At 41.6% G+C, this 14,535-nt stretch overlaps 1 protein-coding gene across 1 annotated transcript; it reads left to right on the top strand.

Moving 5' to 3' along the window:
• The first annotated feature begins 1,701 nt into the window (after positions 1–1,701).
• On the top strand, positions 1,702–10,151 carry Gm3012 (predicted gene 3012). Its single transcript, NM_001378623.1, has 5 exons — positions 1,702–1,900; positions 2,632–2,794; positions 3,750–3,881; positions 4,558–4,741; positions 9,828–10,151. Exons 1-5 carry the CDS (start codon positions 1,771–1,773, stop codon positions 9,831–9,833), a joined length of 615 nt encoding a protein of 204 aa, NP_001365552.1. The 5' UTR covers positions 1,702–1,770; the 3' UTR covers positions 9,834–10,151.
• The last annotated feature ends 4,384 nt before the right edge of the window (positions 10,152–14,535 follow it).

The raw sequence follows: 14,535 nt of genomic DNA on the forward strand, positions 1-14,535 counted from the left end.
TAATGTCTGTATGACTATTTTCCTTATTTGAAAGTGAGTAATGAGATCATCTGAGGAGTGGGTGCTAAGAGTAAAATCACTGATTAAAATGAGTGATAGGACTGTACAGAGTATGGGCTTAATTTTCTGGGTCAAGTGCAAATAGCTGGGAAAGTTCAAAACAAAACCAATAGAAACAACAGGAATACTAACAAAAACAATTGTTTAAAAACCTTCTGAGTGCTGGGATTACAGGCATGTACCAACTCTACCCTACTTTTTTGTGTATGTATAACAAACAAACAAACAAACATCCCTATTCTAGTTCTAGCAGTTGCATCAGAGAGAGCTGTGTGACACTGCATGCTGCTTCCTTTCCCCAGATAGCTCAGGTCTTCTGTCCTATACCAGGTCAGCTGGAGCTAAAGCTGGTGCCATGCCATGATTCTGCAACAATCCTTTTCTTGGTAAAATTGATCCTGTATACAGTGAGCCCCTTGTTGTTGGATCCAGGCCCCGTTAGGCCAGCAAACACATAAGCCACCCTCAGTGAAAGAGAAAAGGAAAATTGGAAGAAAAAGACCTCAACTTTGAATCTATCACCTATCTCCCCTTGATTTTTGAGCTCTGCATATTGATATTGTTTGGCTCAAGAAGGGAGTGAAATTCAGATGGTTTCCCAATGAAGACATACATAGTTTTTCACTCTTTATCTGTGAGGTTAGCGGGCATTATAGCACAGATTCAGCAGACCCAGCATAAGAACACAGAAGCCAGAGATGATAACTTATAGACACATTAAAATTGAGGTTTCATCTCAACTCAGGCCATTGCACTCCCTGTCCTACCTCCTGAGTCTTATACTTGCTGTGAGTACAGTATCACGGTACAACCAGCAACATCCTTATTGCTCAACTTCTCCATTCCGGAAGACAGATATTGGAGAAGTTATTGCAATGAGGCTAAAATGTAGTAATGTAAAGTCCGGGATGACCTTTGCTCTCTGATGCCCACTTAAATTGTCTGGTTGTATTTGAGAACAGGACCATGTGCAAGATAATGTTTTGAAGATGGGACAGCAAGTTTACCATTTATATTTGCCCTGTAGTTGATCCCCTATGTTTGAAAGAATAGGGAGTTTTCCTTATAAAAGATAGCATTGTAAACCAGAGATTTTGTGAAACACATAGATATATATATACATATATATGTATGTATTTATGTATGGAAAGAATGACAAGAATAACCACTATCAAGGAATGCACCGTTAGAAAATATCATCCAGGTTTTATACAATTAAATGTATAGGAGAAAGATATTTGCCTTGTGATACAGGAAATCCCTGGGAAATTGGAGTATATGTCATATGAATTGACTCAGGTGGCATATTTATTTTTGAGAAAAATCTACTACATCCACAGTCCCTAGAGATTTGGGGCTAACAAAATCTCTTAAGCATGTCAGAGTCCTAACCAACGTTCCTCCTCAAAAGCACATGACATCTAATAAAGCAGTTAGAATTCTCCAGCTTTGGAAGGATAGGTTGCCAAAGGGGATCCCACGGGTCCATGAGAGGCTCCAGGAGAGGCACCCCAGAAAAGGACCAAGTTGGGGAGAACTAGTTAGCAGGTAGGTCATGGCAGTTGCTAGTGATATCATCAGTAATGCCTTCCTTGGAGAATCTCTTGTATCTAGGATAGAACTAGAATCTTCTGTGTTGTCACCTGTGTTGTGGTGACAGCAACTGCCTGTGGTTCATACCTTCTGTTTGCTCTGGGATTACCAGCAGGAATGTTTTCCTGGCTGCTCAGGCTATGTCAGAAAGAGAATGGCGATGAAGGAGAGACCAGACCAACGGAGAAGGAAGAGGGAATCCTTTCTCATGAAAAAGGAAGAAGGAAGTCATTCTTGAGAAGGCACAGTGAGTCCTGGGCAGAGTGGGGAACTTCCTGGTAGAGGTAGGCTTGAGCTGGGCCGTCCAGGAGTAGGTCTTACAAGCTGAAGCCTTGGACTTTGCCAATGTCAAAGAGTCAAGAATTTCTGATGATTAGTTTGACAGAGCCAGGAATTGACAAACCTGCAGCTACTTTTCTGGGAGCTATTTAATTTCAATTTGAGTGGCAAAGAATGCCAGGAGTGGGCACTATGGGAATATCAGTGTGTTATTCCTTTCATGGAAGGGAGTTGAAGCACTTCACCTTCCAGATTACTGTAGGTAACTTGAGTATCTGATGAAAAGAACAGAGAAGGATGCTCCCCTGGTCATGTCATGTGGTGAGGATTCAGACACATTGGATTTGAAGACACACTATTAATTAGTGCTTGATAGTGCTAAGCACTATGAAATCCAGGATTTCCCTGCAACACATCTGATATGACCTGACAATGTTCCCCATATCTTTACGTCTGAGGCAAATTATAGATTTCAGGGCAAGGGGTCCTGTAATAGGGAGTGTGGCATATGTCTGACAATGGTGGTTAGGAAGAGGACATAGCTTAGCAAACCAGCTGGAAGATAGCTTTTCTGCTCTTTTAGGGATTCACCCTGTCTTTACCTTTTCTCTCCCTCAGTCTTCTTCTTGGGACTCAGAATGGTCTCCCCTCTCCTGGGCCATCAAGTATGCAAATTCTTTTGTGTTTACCTATCTGCAGGGTCTGCTAGAAATACTTCAACCCAAAATTCCAAAATGACTAAGAAGAGATCAAAAATAAATGAACTAGAAGAACTGAAATTAGATATGAGGAAGATCAGCAATGACATGGAGGAAATGTGTGGAATCCTGAACCTTTACATGTATGAGGATTTGAACTACAGGTAGGAATTATGCCCAGTACCCTGTTGCCTGTATTGTGCCATCTGTTAACCCAATTTCCTTCCATGAATGGACTGTGTCATCTCTCATCATTCAATTAAGTAGCCCTGACAGGTGTTTAATTGTTGGATAAACAAGGTGCTGTGTGTTTATTATCATCTTTTGTACTTGACCTTGGGGTGCTTGCAATCTGATTGTTGCTGTCAACAGCTGGAAGGACCTGCTCACACTTACTGTCTCTCAGTGTGTGAATGCAATACCTGCAGGCTATCACACGTTTACTCTGATATTGTTCATTATATTCTGAGAGATGGCACCTCCCTGGATTTATTTGGCATTCTAATTGTGTCTATGTGTGTGAACTTAGCTGTGTATGTTTTGTTCAGGACTGAGGCTCTGGGACCTTTGATGGGGTCTGAGGATTTGTGTGATGCACAGTTTGCAGGTCCTTTTAGTGTTTGTTCATAGAGGTCCAAAGTGATCACCAGGGAAGTTTGCTCCTGGTGTTTCCTTGTTGTCACACAGGAATCTCCTGGGGGAGGAGATGTGATAAAGCCTTTCTCCTGTAAATACTAGTTGTGTCCTCTGGGAATTCACATAACAACAGGAACCAAGGAATGAGAATCCCTGCCTTAAAAATAAGAGGAAAGTCATTACAGATATCTACTGGACCCATGCCTGTGGCACAGTTTAGTGTAAAATTGTCATAGAAGTACTCTATTCCTACATGCTTGCCCGGGAAGCCATTGAAGGTCAGCTAGCTCCATTTGGTCCCCTGGCTCTGCTGTCCTCTGCCCAGGATAGTAAGTTTAATTAGCACCTAGGGGACCCAGTTTTAAGGAACTAGGATGTGGCATGCAATTGGCTTGGGTAGTCCATGATACAGCCTGTTTGCACATGATTATTGAATCCTCAATTCAGCAGATTATTTGCTTCTTGGGCCATGACCTAACACAGGATGAACACTGAATTCAACATCATTAAATCACAACATGAGAAGACAATGTTGGATATGGATAAAATGACCCAGTCCATAATTATTTCCATGAAGTTCTCCGAGGAACTGTTAAAAGATAACTATTCCTACAGGTGAGTCAGTGACACAACTGAGACCCCCAGAACTAGGCAGGGAATGCTTCTGTCCTTTTAGGACTTTGAACAAATGCAAGGGCTCTGGTTCTATGTTATCTGTTTTTTTATTTAGGAACACTGCCCTGAGGCAAGGGTCTTGGATTTGTACCTCTTGGACTCAGTTGTCCTAAGTGTGAAGAGTGTCCAAGACCCTCCAATCTTTATTCTTCCAAATTCAAGGCCCTCTATATAGAAAACTTTTCCACCACGCTGGGAATATCCAGGAACCCTGAACCTCTAGGGTTCTGACCACAGATTAAAAGATCTAGGATTCCCGACAAAAATGGAAAGAGTGTACACTTGTTGGGTCAGCTCACCTCTCTCAGAGGAGATAAGCCCTCTCCCTGCTGAAGGTTTTATGGTCCCACAGACCTATAATCAACCATGAAGAACATTTCCTCTTCTGTGATGTATAGGGTGCACTCTTGGTGTCAGGGCTTTCAGAAGTTTGTTGAGTCCTGTGGAATATGGCTGGTATCTTGATTTGACCTGCCTCTGTTTGGTGCTGCTACATATACTGTAGACTCTTCTGGGACTGTCAGGGGTTCAGGGCCCTAGTGAGACCATGGGACTTGTAGGAGTGGAAAGCCAATGGAATCTGGCTGGGAATCACCAATTTTTCTTTGTGGATCAGCATCAAGCAGAAACACCGCCTCCGTGAGTGCACTCAACTAAAGGAAAAAGTGAGGATATTACTGAATGAGAACAGAAAGCTGCTGGTGGAGCAGGCTGGAACGCAAGTGTCCCATGGGGAAGAAAAGAGGTTCTGTGAGGAGGCCAGCAAGAACATCTGTGCCTCAAGTGCCAAGGAGCAGCAGGTAGGATGATGTGTATCAGAGGCAGATTGCCCTCATGTCTAAACATAAACATAGACAATCCAATGTCACAGTCCACCAACTTCTCCAGGCACTCACCTATGTCTCCTCCAAGTGTTTGTTTATGTTATCATCTACAGGGCTCTCTGTGGAGGTAGCCTGGTTCAAGAAACTGCATGTTTGGCATGCAAATGTTCCTGCTCTGCTAGAATCACTAAGGGAGATAGGTTGATTAGACATCACAACACTATATGCCTTAAGTTTGAAGGGTGCTGTGTTGGAGCCCTTGTTGAGAATAGCAAGAGCTTTGAAGGAAGAAGTAAAGGCCTGTAGCTCATTTGCTTTACAGGGATCTTGTGAGATTCTAGGTAGGAAATAGTTTGCAGGGATGACAGCCTTGTGTAATTGACAAATAAGTGGATTTCATAGCTGTCTTTTGGCCACTTCCATTCACCCCTTTCCCCTCTATCTCAAAATAGTCTCTACAGGCTTCATATATCTTGGTTCACACTGAGAGGTCCTGAGTAGCATATTGTCAGTCCCATTTTCTTTGAGTGATGTTGGAGTGGTCATTCCTGAGCCTTAGAGTCTGGAGTTGTCTGGATGACCAGAGATGACAGAGAGGCTTCTCACAGGCTCAGGTTTGGTGTGTGATTTCTGAGGCTTCATGAAAAAATTTCTTAATATATGCCCCCAATTCTGACCAAGAAGAGTGTTCTCTAGTGATTTTTGTTAGATGTTTTTTTTTTTTCTGTCCCCTGTGACAGGGATTCTCTGTGAAGCACCTGCTGTCATGGAACTCACTCTGTAGACCTGGCTGTTTTTGAATTCAGAAATCTGCCTGCCTCTGCCTCCCAAGTGCTGGGATTAAAGTATTGAGCCACTATGACCTGGCTTCTCTAGGGCATTTTATTCCTCTAAAATAATCGCAGAGTCGTTGGGTCTCCCTTGAAACATCTCCTCTGCATAGTCTGAATTATCTTGGTCCTGAACCATAACAGATACCTCATTGTTTTCTGGTCAGTTATGATTTTATGTGAATCAGTCTGTGTGTGCTTCTGTGTGTGTCTTTGTCTCTGACAGTATGTCTGTGTGTTTCTTTTTGTGTATGCATTGTTTTCTTGACCTGTGTCTCTCTCGGTATGTTGGGAGGCCATTCAGTGACATCTGAGTTGTCCAGTTATTCTCTATATTACTTCTTTGAGCATTGGTCTCTCAATAAAAGTGACATTTCCTGTTTTGTTCTGTCCAGTAGTCTTTGCATCTCCTGTTCACTATCAGGTAGCACCCCCTCTCTCATTTATTTCATCAAATTAATAAACAATACAGCTATTTTAAAAATAAGTGTTAGATTTCTTCACTTTCCCTGCATAGAGTTATCTCCCTAGGAGATTTGGGTTTGTCTTATTGGCTCCACCATGAACATGCATAGAATCCTACCGTGCATCCCTCTGCTAACATGGCTTTTGCTAACTATATCGTGGGCGTGGCTTTGTTTCAGGATAGATTCCTCCTCATAGTTGGCACAGTGCTGCATTTCATAAATGTCACAGCATGTTATTTCAGCAGCTTTTTTTCTGACTGATATTGAGGAAGATTTAATATCACATCAACTGTAATAGGTTGAAAAGTTCCTGGGTAGTGACCAAAAGTCACTGTCTTCCTCTGATGCTACCAAGGAACCAGTGTAGGTATAGTGAGGGGACCGAGAGAGTCAACATGGGGCTTGCTGGGGGCTTTTCTTAGGAATCTCTTTCTTGGGAATTTGGTATTGTGTTGTCCAGGTTATCTGTGCAGAGCTTGTAACTTCCTGGTAGGACCAGAAAGCATCTGCATAAAAATTTTTTTGAAGAGGAGTTAATTACAGATGAGGGCCGCAAAGACTGCCTGAGTCTAAGAACCTTATACACATATACATCAGAGATCCCAGTAGCTGCTCATGCAACAGGAACTTTGCTGGGCGACAGTAATATTTTCATTGATTTGTGTTTGTGTGTCTCTGTGTGTATTGTGTGGTGTGTATGTTTTTGTTCCTTGTGTGTGGTGTGTGTGTTTGTCTGTGTGTGTTTGGACCACGTTTGGCTGAGCTTGTTTATACTAAAGTTGTGTATTAGTGTAATACTAGGTAATTTTGTGTTTGTGATATGGGTGCTTGTATATACAAATGTGTGTGTGTGTGTGTGTGTGTGTGTGTGTGTGTGTGTGATTGTGCATAAATGCAGCTGTGTGTGTCTCTAGAGGTCAAATTTAATGAGAAATACACTCTGAGGTTTGAGTTTGCACCTATGAAATATCAAATACAGCAGTCCAATTATTCTGCATGCTCACCTAACACCCAAGAATAAAAGGACACAAGAATTCTTGTAGGGTCAGATTTTTAACTGACTAGAGACAAAACTATTGATTCTCATTGAAATCTTTAGAGCAAATGTAAGGGATATGGTATATGGAGGTAAGGAGGACATTGCTGTATAAAATCGTTGTGTTTATGACCCTTTTCTGCTCTTGGTGAACTGTGAAGGACCACTGGAAGGTCAGGTGGCTCACTGTGTCTTCTAAGCATTCCAGGTTGTTTTCCTCATTGCCTGCCACCATTACATTTCCTGCTATCTCTGCTCAGTAAAGCTTTGCCTTGTACTTTGTCTTGGATTTTACTCATTGAGAGATTGAGTTGCTTGGAGCTGAACTTGCATCCAGCAGAATTCCCATAGCTGTGGAGCAAACCAGGCCTGCTTCAGGAGCCCATTGAGGGTCTTGATAATCTAAAGTACTCACACTATCTTATCTGTGTAGCATTCAGAGGGACTGTTCTTCAACATCATTTTCTCAGAGTTAAAATCAGCCTCAGTTGGGGTTGGGAGAAATGAGGACCTTCAGACAGTTCTGGTAGTATAAAATTGGTTATGTCTGTTAGAAGCCATGTTCTGAAAGTAGAAAAGAAGTCCTCATTGACCCAGTCCTTCCAGAACAAGTAGGAGGTATCCACAGAGTCTAGGGTATTCAGGGTTGCAGTGGTCCTCAGAGCAGCCCTGAAGGAGAAGTTATCCTGATGTCTGTTTGCTGAAGAATGAAATGGTACTGTGTGGTGCAGCCCTTCCATGAACTCAGTGTGAGATAATCCATGCAAGCTTTTGTCCTTCAACTAGTCAGCCTTTTCTTACTCAAAATAGCCCTGAGACAATCACATTCTGGGGAGAAAATGGTTCCTTTGGATCCTGTTATAGACAGTTCCTATAACTCTGGGCTCATACCTTTGGACACCAAGTCAGTTAGGTGATGGAAAATGGAGATCCTATTGAAAGAATTTGTTTACTTTGAGACAAGTCTGAAACAGTGATCAAGAACAAGAGGCTGGTCCACCACCGACATGTGAGTCTAGGCTGGGAAACAAACCTATTCTACACAGCCTTGGGAACTTGCTGAGCCAGATTGGATAATAGGACAAGAACCCTGATTCCCAGACCGGTTTATGAGTGGAAAGCATATCACTGACTGCGCTGCCTATATGCTTTGCCCACTAAGTACCTTTCCCATTCAAGATTTGGTTTTTTATGCCTCTAAAGTTTCCTGGGAGATTTTTATATTTGTATTAACCGGGAAACTAAACGGGGCACTGCAATACAATATGCTTTTATTGCATAAACACAAATAGGTGTGTTTGAGAGTATGCCCTACAATAGTCATAGATGTACAGGGGTGTTCTGTTTTTTTCATGACCATCACTTTTAAGGTTCATTGCTCGGCCTTGGGAATATTTTTATTTAGCAAACTCTTGCAGATTCTAGGACCTATGAAGTACCCATGGGGTTTTGTGTTGTATGTTGTCTCTGGTTATTTGGAGATAGAGGGATTGACAAGAGGAACCTTGTGAGGTTCCTGCACTGGAGAAATAATCATAGCCTTCACTTCAGTTCAGGGCATGCTCGCACCCCATAAGGAATCCACATGGTTTTCTAGGTTGCACACATCTCTCTTGGACTCACATTCAGACATTGTTCAATTGTTATTACTCAATATAATATACCCGCACAACTGGGGAAATGTGGTGTTTTTTATAAACTCCAGTATAATGTGTCATTGACAGTTCTGATTCTAGCAGTTTTTAAAAGGTGAGAAACAATTCCAAGCTCAGGTGTTCTATGACACTTGGGATGCACGGTATGATCTCAGCTGATAGGTCATGTTGGTTTGTCCAGCTGAATAGAGCTGTTCTGGGAGAGACAGCTCAATTAACAAATGCTTACCAGGCCTTTGTTTCTTCCTTCCCTAAGTCTGAAATAGTCCAGCAGAAAGCAGAACATGGCACAGACCACGACATGATCTCCCTCAAAGAGAAGTGCTGGATGAAGAGCACTGAGTGTGCACAGGAAATACACCACTGTTGCCTCTCATCCCTAATAACCATGGCTGTAATGGGCTGTATGCTCCTCCTTTATTTTGTTTCTTTGGTATGAACAGGCTTTAATTTCATCTAGCCTCTGGCCCAGGAAGAGTGCACATTTAAAGGGATTAAGAGAAATGCTGAGACACTTTAAGAGCTGCTCGGCATCCAGGAAGAATCTGAGTGCAAATTTATCTTTTCCTGATGGGTCATCATGACTAATTACATGGAGATCAGTCAACAAAATTGTAAAACCTTGGCTCCAAGTATACAACCTGTGTTCTGCTTTGACTTGGGAGGCCATATCCTTCAGACCCACAATCCAAAAGGAGAATGTTGCTTAAATTTCTCCTGCAAAGATTTTTACCTGCAGGAACTGCTTTTCTACTTAGTTGCCAAGGACAGCCACAGGCTATAAGTCTGTGCTACAAAATAAGCAGACTAAGAATTTTGCTTTGCACAATTTTTTGGTTTGATTTTGGTTTGAGTTTTGATTAGTTTAGTGATTTGGTTTTTCTTGTTTTCATTCAAAGTTTTGTTATTAATTGGTTGTTTATTTGTTCTTGTAATTAATTTGATATTTTGATAAGGCTATATACAGTACATATTGACTGTCAGCTTTTAGTTACTTTTGAGTACATTGCATTTATTCTTATGACTAACACCTTGATCTCCAACTCTTCACTCTTAAAAACCTTGTTATTTCAGGTGTGATCATGAAATCCCACAGATATCAGACCCAGATGGATCTCTGCATTCTTCACGGGACCTGGGCTCCATAGTTTCTTCTGAGCCAGACTGCACTACAAAGTCCATCATAAATTCATTGTGGAGATTGTGTCCAACTCTCTGGATAGGAACTTAATGTTGGAAAACTTACCCATGCTGCATCCTTGTTGTCAAATATTTAGCTACTGTGAAAATTCTGTGGATGATGATATTGAACACATTAATGGCAAATACATCAGTATTTCTGTAATAACTGTCATTAATTAAAAGCATAGTCTAAGGGAATAAAAAGCTGTCAGAAAACACAGCAGTGTATGCTTCAGCTTTCCTTCAAATATAAAATCACTGGTAACTGCAAGTAGAGATAATAAATTCCACAATCTGTTTGGGGACAGGTTTCTCTACGGGTCCTTCAACATTCATTTTATTACTTTATGATTCACCTGTGTCTGCCAAAAGACATCATTCAAAAACGATGAAGACTGCAATTAGGTATCATCCTATAAAATCCTAACAAAAGCTTTTTTATTTGATATTTTCTTTACATACATTTCAAATGTTAAACCCTTTCCTTGTTTCCTCTCTGAAGATCCCCTTTTTCCTACCCCCAACCCCTGATTCCCAACCTCCCCACTCCCTCTTCCTGGCCCTGGCATTCCCCTTTACTGTGGCACAGAACCTTCACAGGACCAAGGATCTCCTCCCAGTGATGACCAACCAGGCCTTCCTCTACTACATATTTAGCTAGATTCATGAGTTTCACCATGTGTTTTCTTTGGCTGGTGGTTTAGTCCCAGGGATCTCTGGAGGTACTGGTTAGTTCATATTGTTGTTCCTTCTATGGGGCTGCAAACCCTTCAGCTCCATAGTTCCTTTCTCTAGCTCCTTCACTGGGGACCCTGTGCTTTGACCAATAGATGGCTGTGAACATCTACTGCTGTATTGGTCAGGCAGTGGCAGAGCCTCTCAGTAGACAGATATATCAGGCTCCTGTCAGCAATCTCTTGTTGGCATCTGTTGTAGTGTCTGGTTTTTGTGGTTGTTTATGGGATGGATCCCCAGGTGAAGTCTCTGGATGGATATGAGGTGTCCTCCTGCCTCAGCACAAATTTGAACACAAATTTGTACACATGCATCCACACACAGGTATACAGGCACACCAAACAGGCGCTGACACTGTAACCTAAGTACATTATGAATCCCTTTGACCTTTTCTGGTCTATGCATCTTTTATCTGTCTTTAAACACAGACAACATACCTGACATACCACTTTGTAACCTGTAGTCTCCCCTCCCCCAGCCTGAAACCTGCTTGCTCAGGGGTGGAGCTTCTCGCTCAATCATTCTGCCATGCCCACTGCTGGAACCTGCTGCTTTGCTGTTCGGAGCCCTGCACATTGTCACTCTGCTATTGGAACCCAAGATTAATTGGCGGGAATAGGGGGCCCCTTTCCCTGCTTTATAGTTGCGTGTGGAACAGTAAAATTGAGCTTTGATCAGAATGACTGTCTTAGCTACATTTCTTTATCTTGCCACCTAGCCCCTCTTCTCTTCCAGGTTTCCAAAATGCCTTTCCAGGCTAGAACCCATGTTGTGATCTGCTGGCCGGACACAACAGTAACCTCATGTACTAAAGAGAAGTTCTTTAAGTCAGACGTGATGGAACATTACTGATATCCAAAGACTCAGGAAAGGTGTGAAAATTACAAGTCCAGGGCCACCATGAGCTACATCATGCTATTTCCAAACAAAACAAAACAAAACAAAACAAAACAAAACAAAACAAAACAAAACAAAACCAAAGTTTGTTTTATAAGCATTTGTTCAGTTGGTAGAGTACTTCCCTAGCATGAACTCAGGGAGATGGAGACAGGTAAGTCAATGTCTTCCGCTTCATAACAAGTTTGGGAGTAGTCTGGCTACAGGGAAATGGGTAGATGTGAGATCAACAATACAGTGTGTGTGTGTTCTCAGAGAGAGAGAGAGAGGGAGAGAGAGAGAGAGAGAGTTTATTGTTAAGACACTTAGATGTGACTTTGATAACTTCTCTCTTGAGCAGTCCATGGGCACTGTGGAGGTCTGAATGCAAATAGCCCCCATATATTTGGGAAGGATTAAGAGGTGTAGCCTAATGGAGGAGTTTCAAAAGCCGATAGCATTCCCTGTCTCCTGCCTGTGGATCAGATGTAAACTCTCAGCTACCACTCCAGTATGATACCTGTCTCCTGCCATGCTCCCCACCATAAGAGTCATGGACTAGCACTCTGCACCCAGGAGCCCCTGTAGACGCCTTCTTCTATACGTTGCCTTGGTCATGCTTTCTCTCCATAGCAGTAGCAAAGTAACCAAGACGGCCCCGTGATATGTACAACTACCACCCCCCAACCCCCACACAGTCGTTCTCAGTAAACTCCATTTATGGTTCATACAGACTTGTACTGAATTTCTCTTTTGTGGTGTAAGTTAAGAGTCTCATTTTTCAGTGAGTAGAAGTCCCCCTAAGGGACAGTTGTCAATGTTGAGCTGTGTCTTCCTTTTCCACTGCCATTACTATGCAGCCCAGGACTGCTTGGGGAACTTTCCTGAAGTGCCTTTCCCAGCCCTTAAGTTTCAAAGGCCCTCTCTAGTCTCCTGGATTCCTGCCTCCCTGCTAGATGTCATGCTGGCTACTGAGTCACCTACAGCTGCCTTCAGGCTCCTTATGTGATTAATCTCCAGAATTGATTCTAAGAGAATAATCACAGAATTATTGATCCCGAGAGCACCTGGGTTGATTCTTGGCAACTGGGTGTCTTGGCTTTGGAGCTCTAAGCTGGAATCTGAAGTGCTGGGTCCTACCACTGTATAGAGGGGCTCTGCTAGAAGTATTCTTGGGGGATCATAAGAACTAGCTTCCCATGCTGCCCCTGGCTTTTCCCCTGCACATTTGGAGGGAACCTCATATTTTCTATTTCTTTAAAAGGAAACGTATTTATTTTCAAGTTTATTTTAGGTGTATGAGCATTTTGCCCACAGTATATGTCTTTGCACCATGACTTTGCTGTATGCGTAGAGGCCAGAAGAGGGTGTCAGATCCTCTGAAATTGGAGTTGCAGATGAATGTTAGCCATTGTGTGAGTGCTAGGAACCCAACTTGGGTCCCCTGGAAGACAACCAGTGCTCTTAACCTATAGCTGACTCTCCTGCCCTGAACGTGCCATTTCTTGAACTACAAGTAAATCTGTCACAATTTATATTTATTTTAGACTCAATTGTTTCATCCTCTCTCTGTGGAAAGCAGACCTCATGTTGGTTTGTTCTTTTCTCTGCATCGTTAACAACCTCACCCAGCAGTCATGGAATACTTTTTCATAGTTTTCTATACTGATCTCTTTGTTAGATGAATCATTTGTAATTATTAATCATTTTCTTCTCTTACAAGCAACAACAACTGTGCGGAGAAAAAAATACATGATCTTACCATACTTTAGCCAAAAGGAAGGAAAAAAATACATGCAATTATGGAATCCTGTTGCACATTAATAACCAGTAGCCATGTTGAGACATAACCTACCAATTCAAAAATTCTTATTTTATCATATGTACACTTTTTACACATTGGGCTTTAGGTAGTTAAAATATTTAACAGTTTTTTATTTTTAATAATAACATTTTTTTTACTATTAGTAATGTGTGTGTGTGTGCAGAAGAACATGCTATTCTGTACATGTGCGGGTCAGGGGACAACTTTGTAGCCTTAGTTCTCTCCTTCCACATTTATGTGCATTTAGTGATCTATTTAACTGACATCATTAGGCTTGTGTGGCCCATGCCTTTACCCACTGAGCCATCTCACCAGCCCTATATTGTGCTTTAAAAAAATCTGTCTTTCATTTTAAAATGACATTTAGTTTTTTTTTTCTCTCTTAATAATTAGGTGAGATGAGGACAACAGGAAAATAAGGTCATTTGTAGAATTTACACCTTGAGTTATGAGCTAGAAATAACACCAAATCCAGACACTATTGCTGATGCCAGGGCTATGTAGAAAGATCCTGTTGTACATACATGCCCACCCACCCATGCCCACATACAGGTTTAAAAGATAAATAAAAAACAAAGTATATTAAAAACGACCTAACAGCTTTTTAAAAGAATGAGATGAAAGTTTTAAGGAGATTAATAAATGAGAAGACAGTGGTCATATTAAGAAATTAAGAAGCAGGCTAAACAGAGACAGGGAGATTACTACAAGTTTGAAGCCAGTCCCATCTCTGTAGAGACTGGTAGGCCAATCACCAGAACTACATAGCAAAACCTTACCTCAAAAGGACAAGAAATCAGCACTGGCAACTGAACATTGTTGCAAACAAAATTAGGGAATTGGATAATATTTCAGAGAAAAGTATCCAAGACTAGCAAAACACACACAGACACAAACAAAACAAAACAAAACAAATCATCATCACCATCACCATCACCAGCAACAACAACAACAACAACAACAACACCAAACAGGAGAATGGTGAAAGAAAGATCGAGATTTGGAGGATAGTATAAAATCTCTGTGTCAAATCTAGTTATAGAAACTCAAAATAGAGAAAATTGAACAGGAATGAAGATAAGTAACAGTTGAATTTAAAACATTTTCAGTCTTCTCTTGAGGGACATCTGGGTTGTTTCCAGCTTCTGGCTATTATAAATAAGG

This window comes from Mus musculus, chromosome 14 (genome assembly GCF_000001635.26).
Source record: "Mus musculus strain C57BL/6J chromosome 14, GRCm38.p6 C57BL/6J".
NCBI lineage: Eukaryota > Metazoa > Chordata > Mammalia > Rodentia > Muridae > Mus > Mus musculus.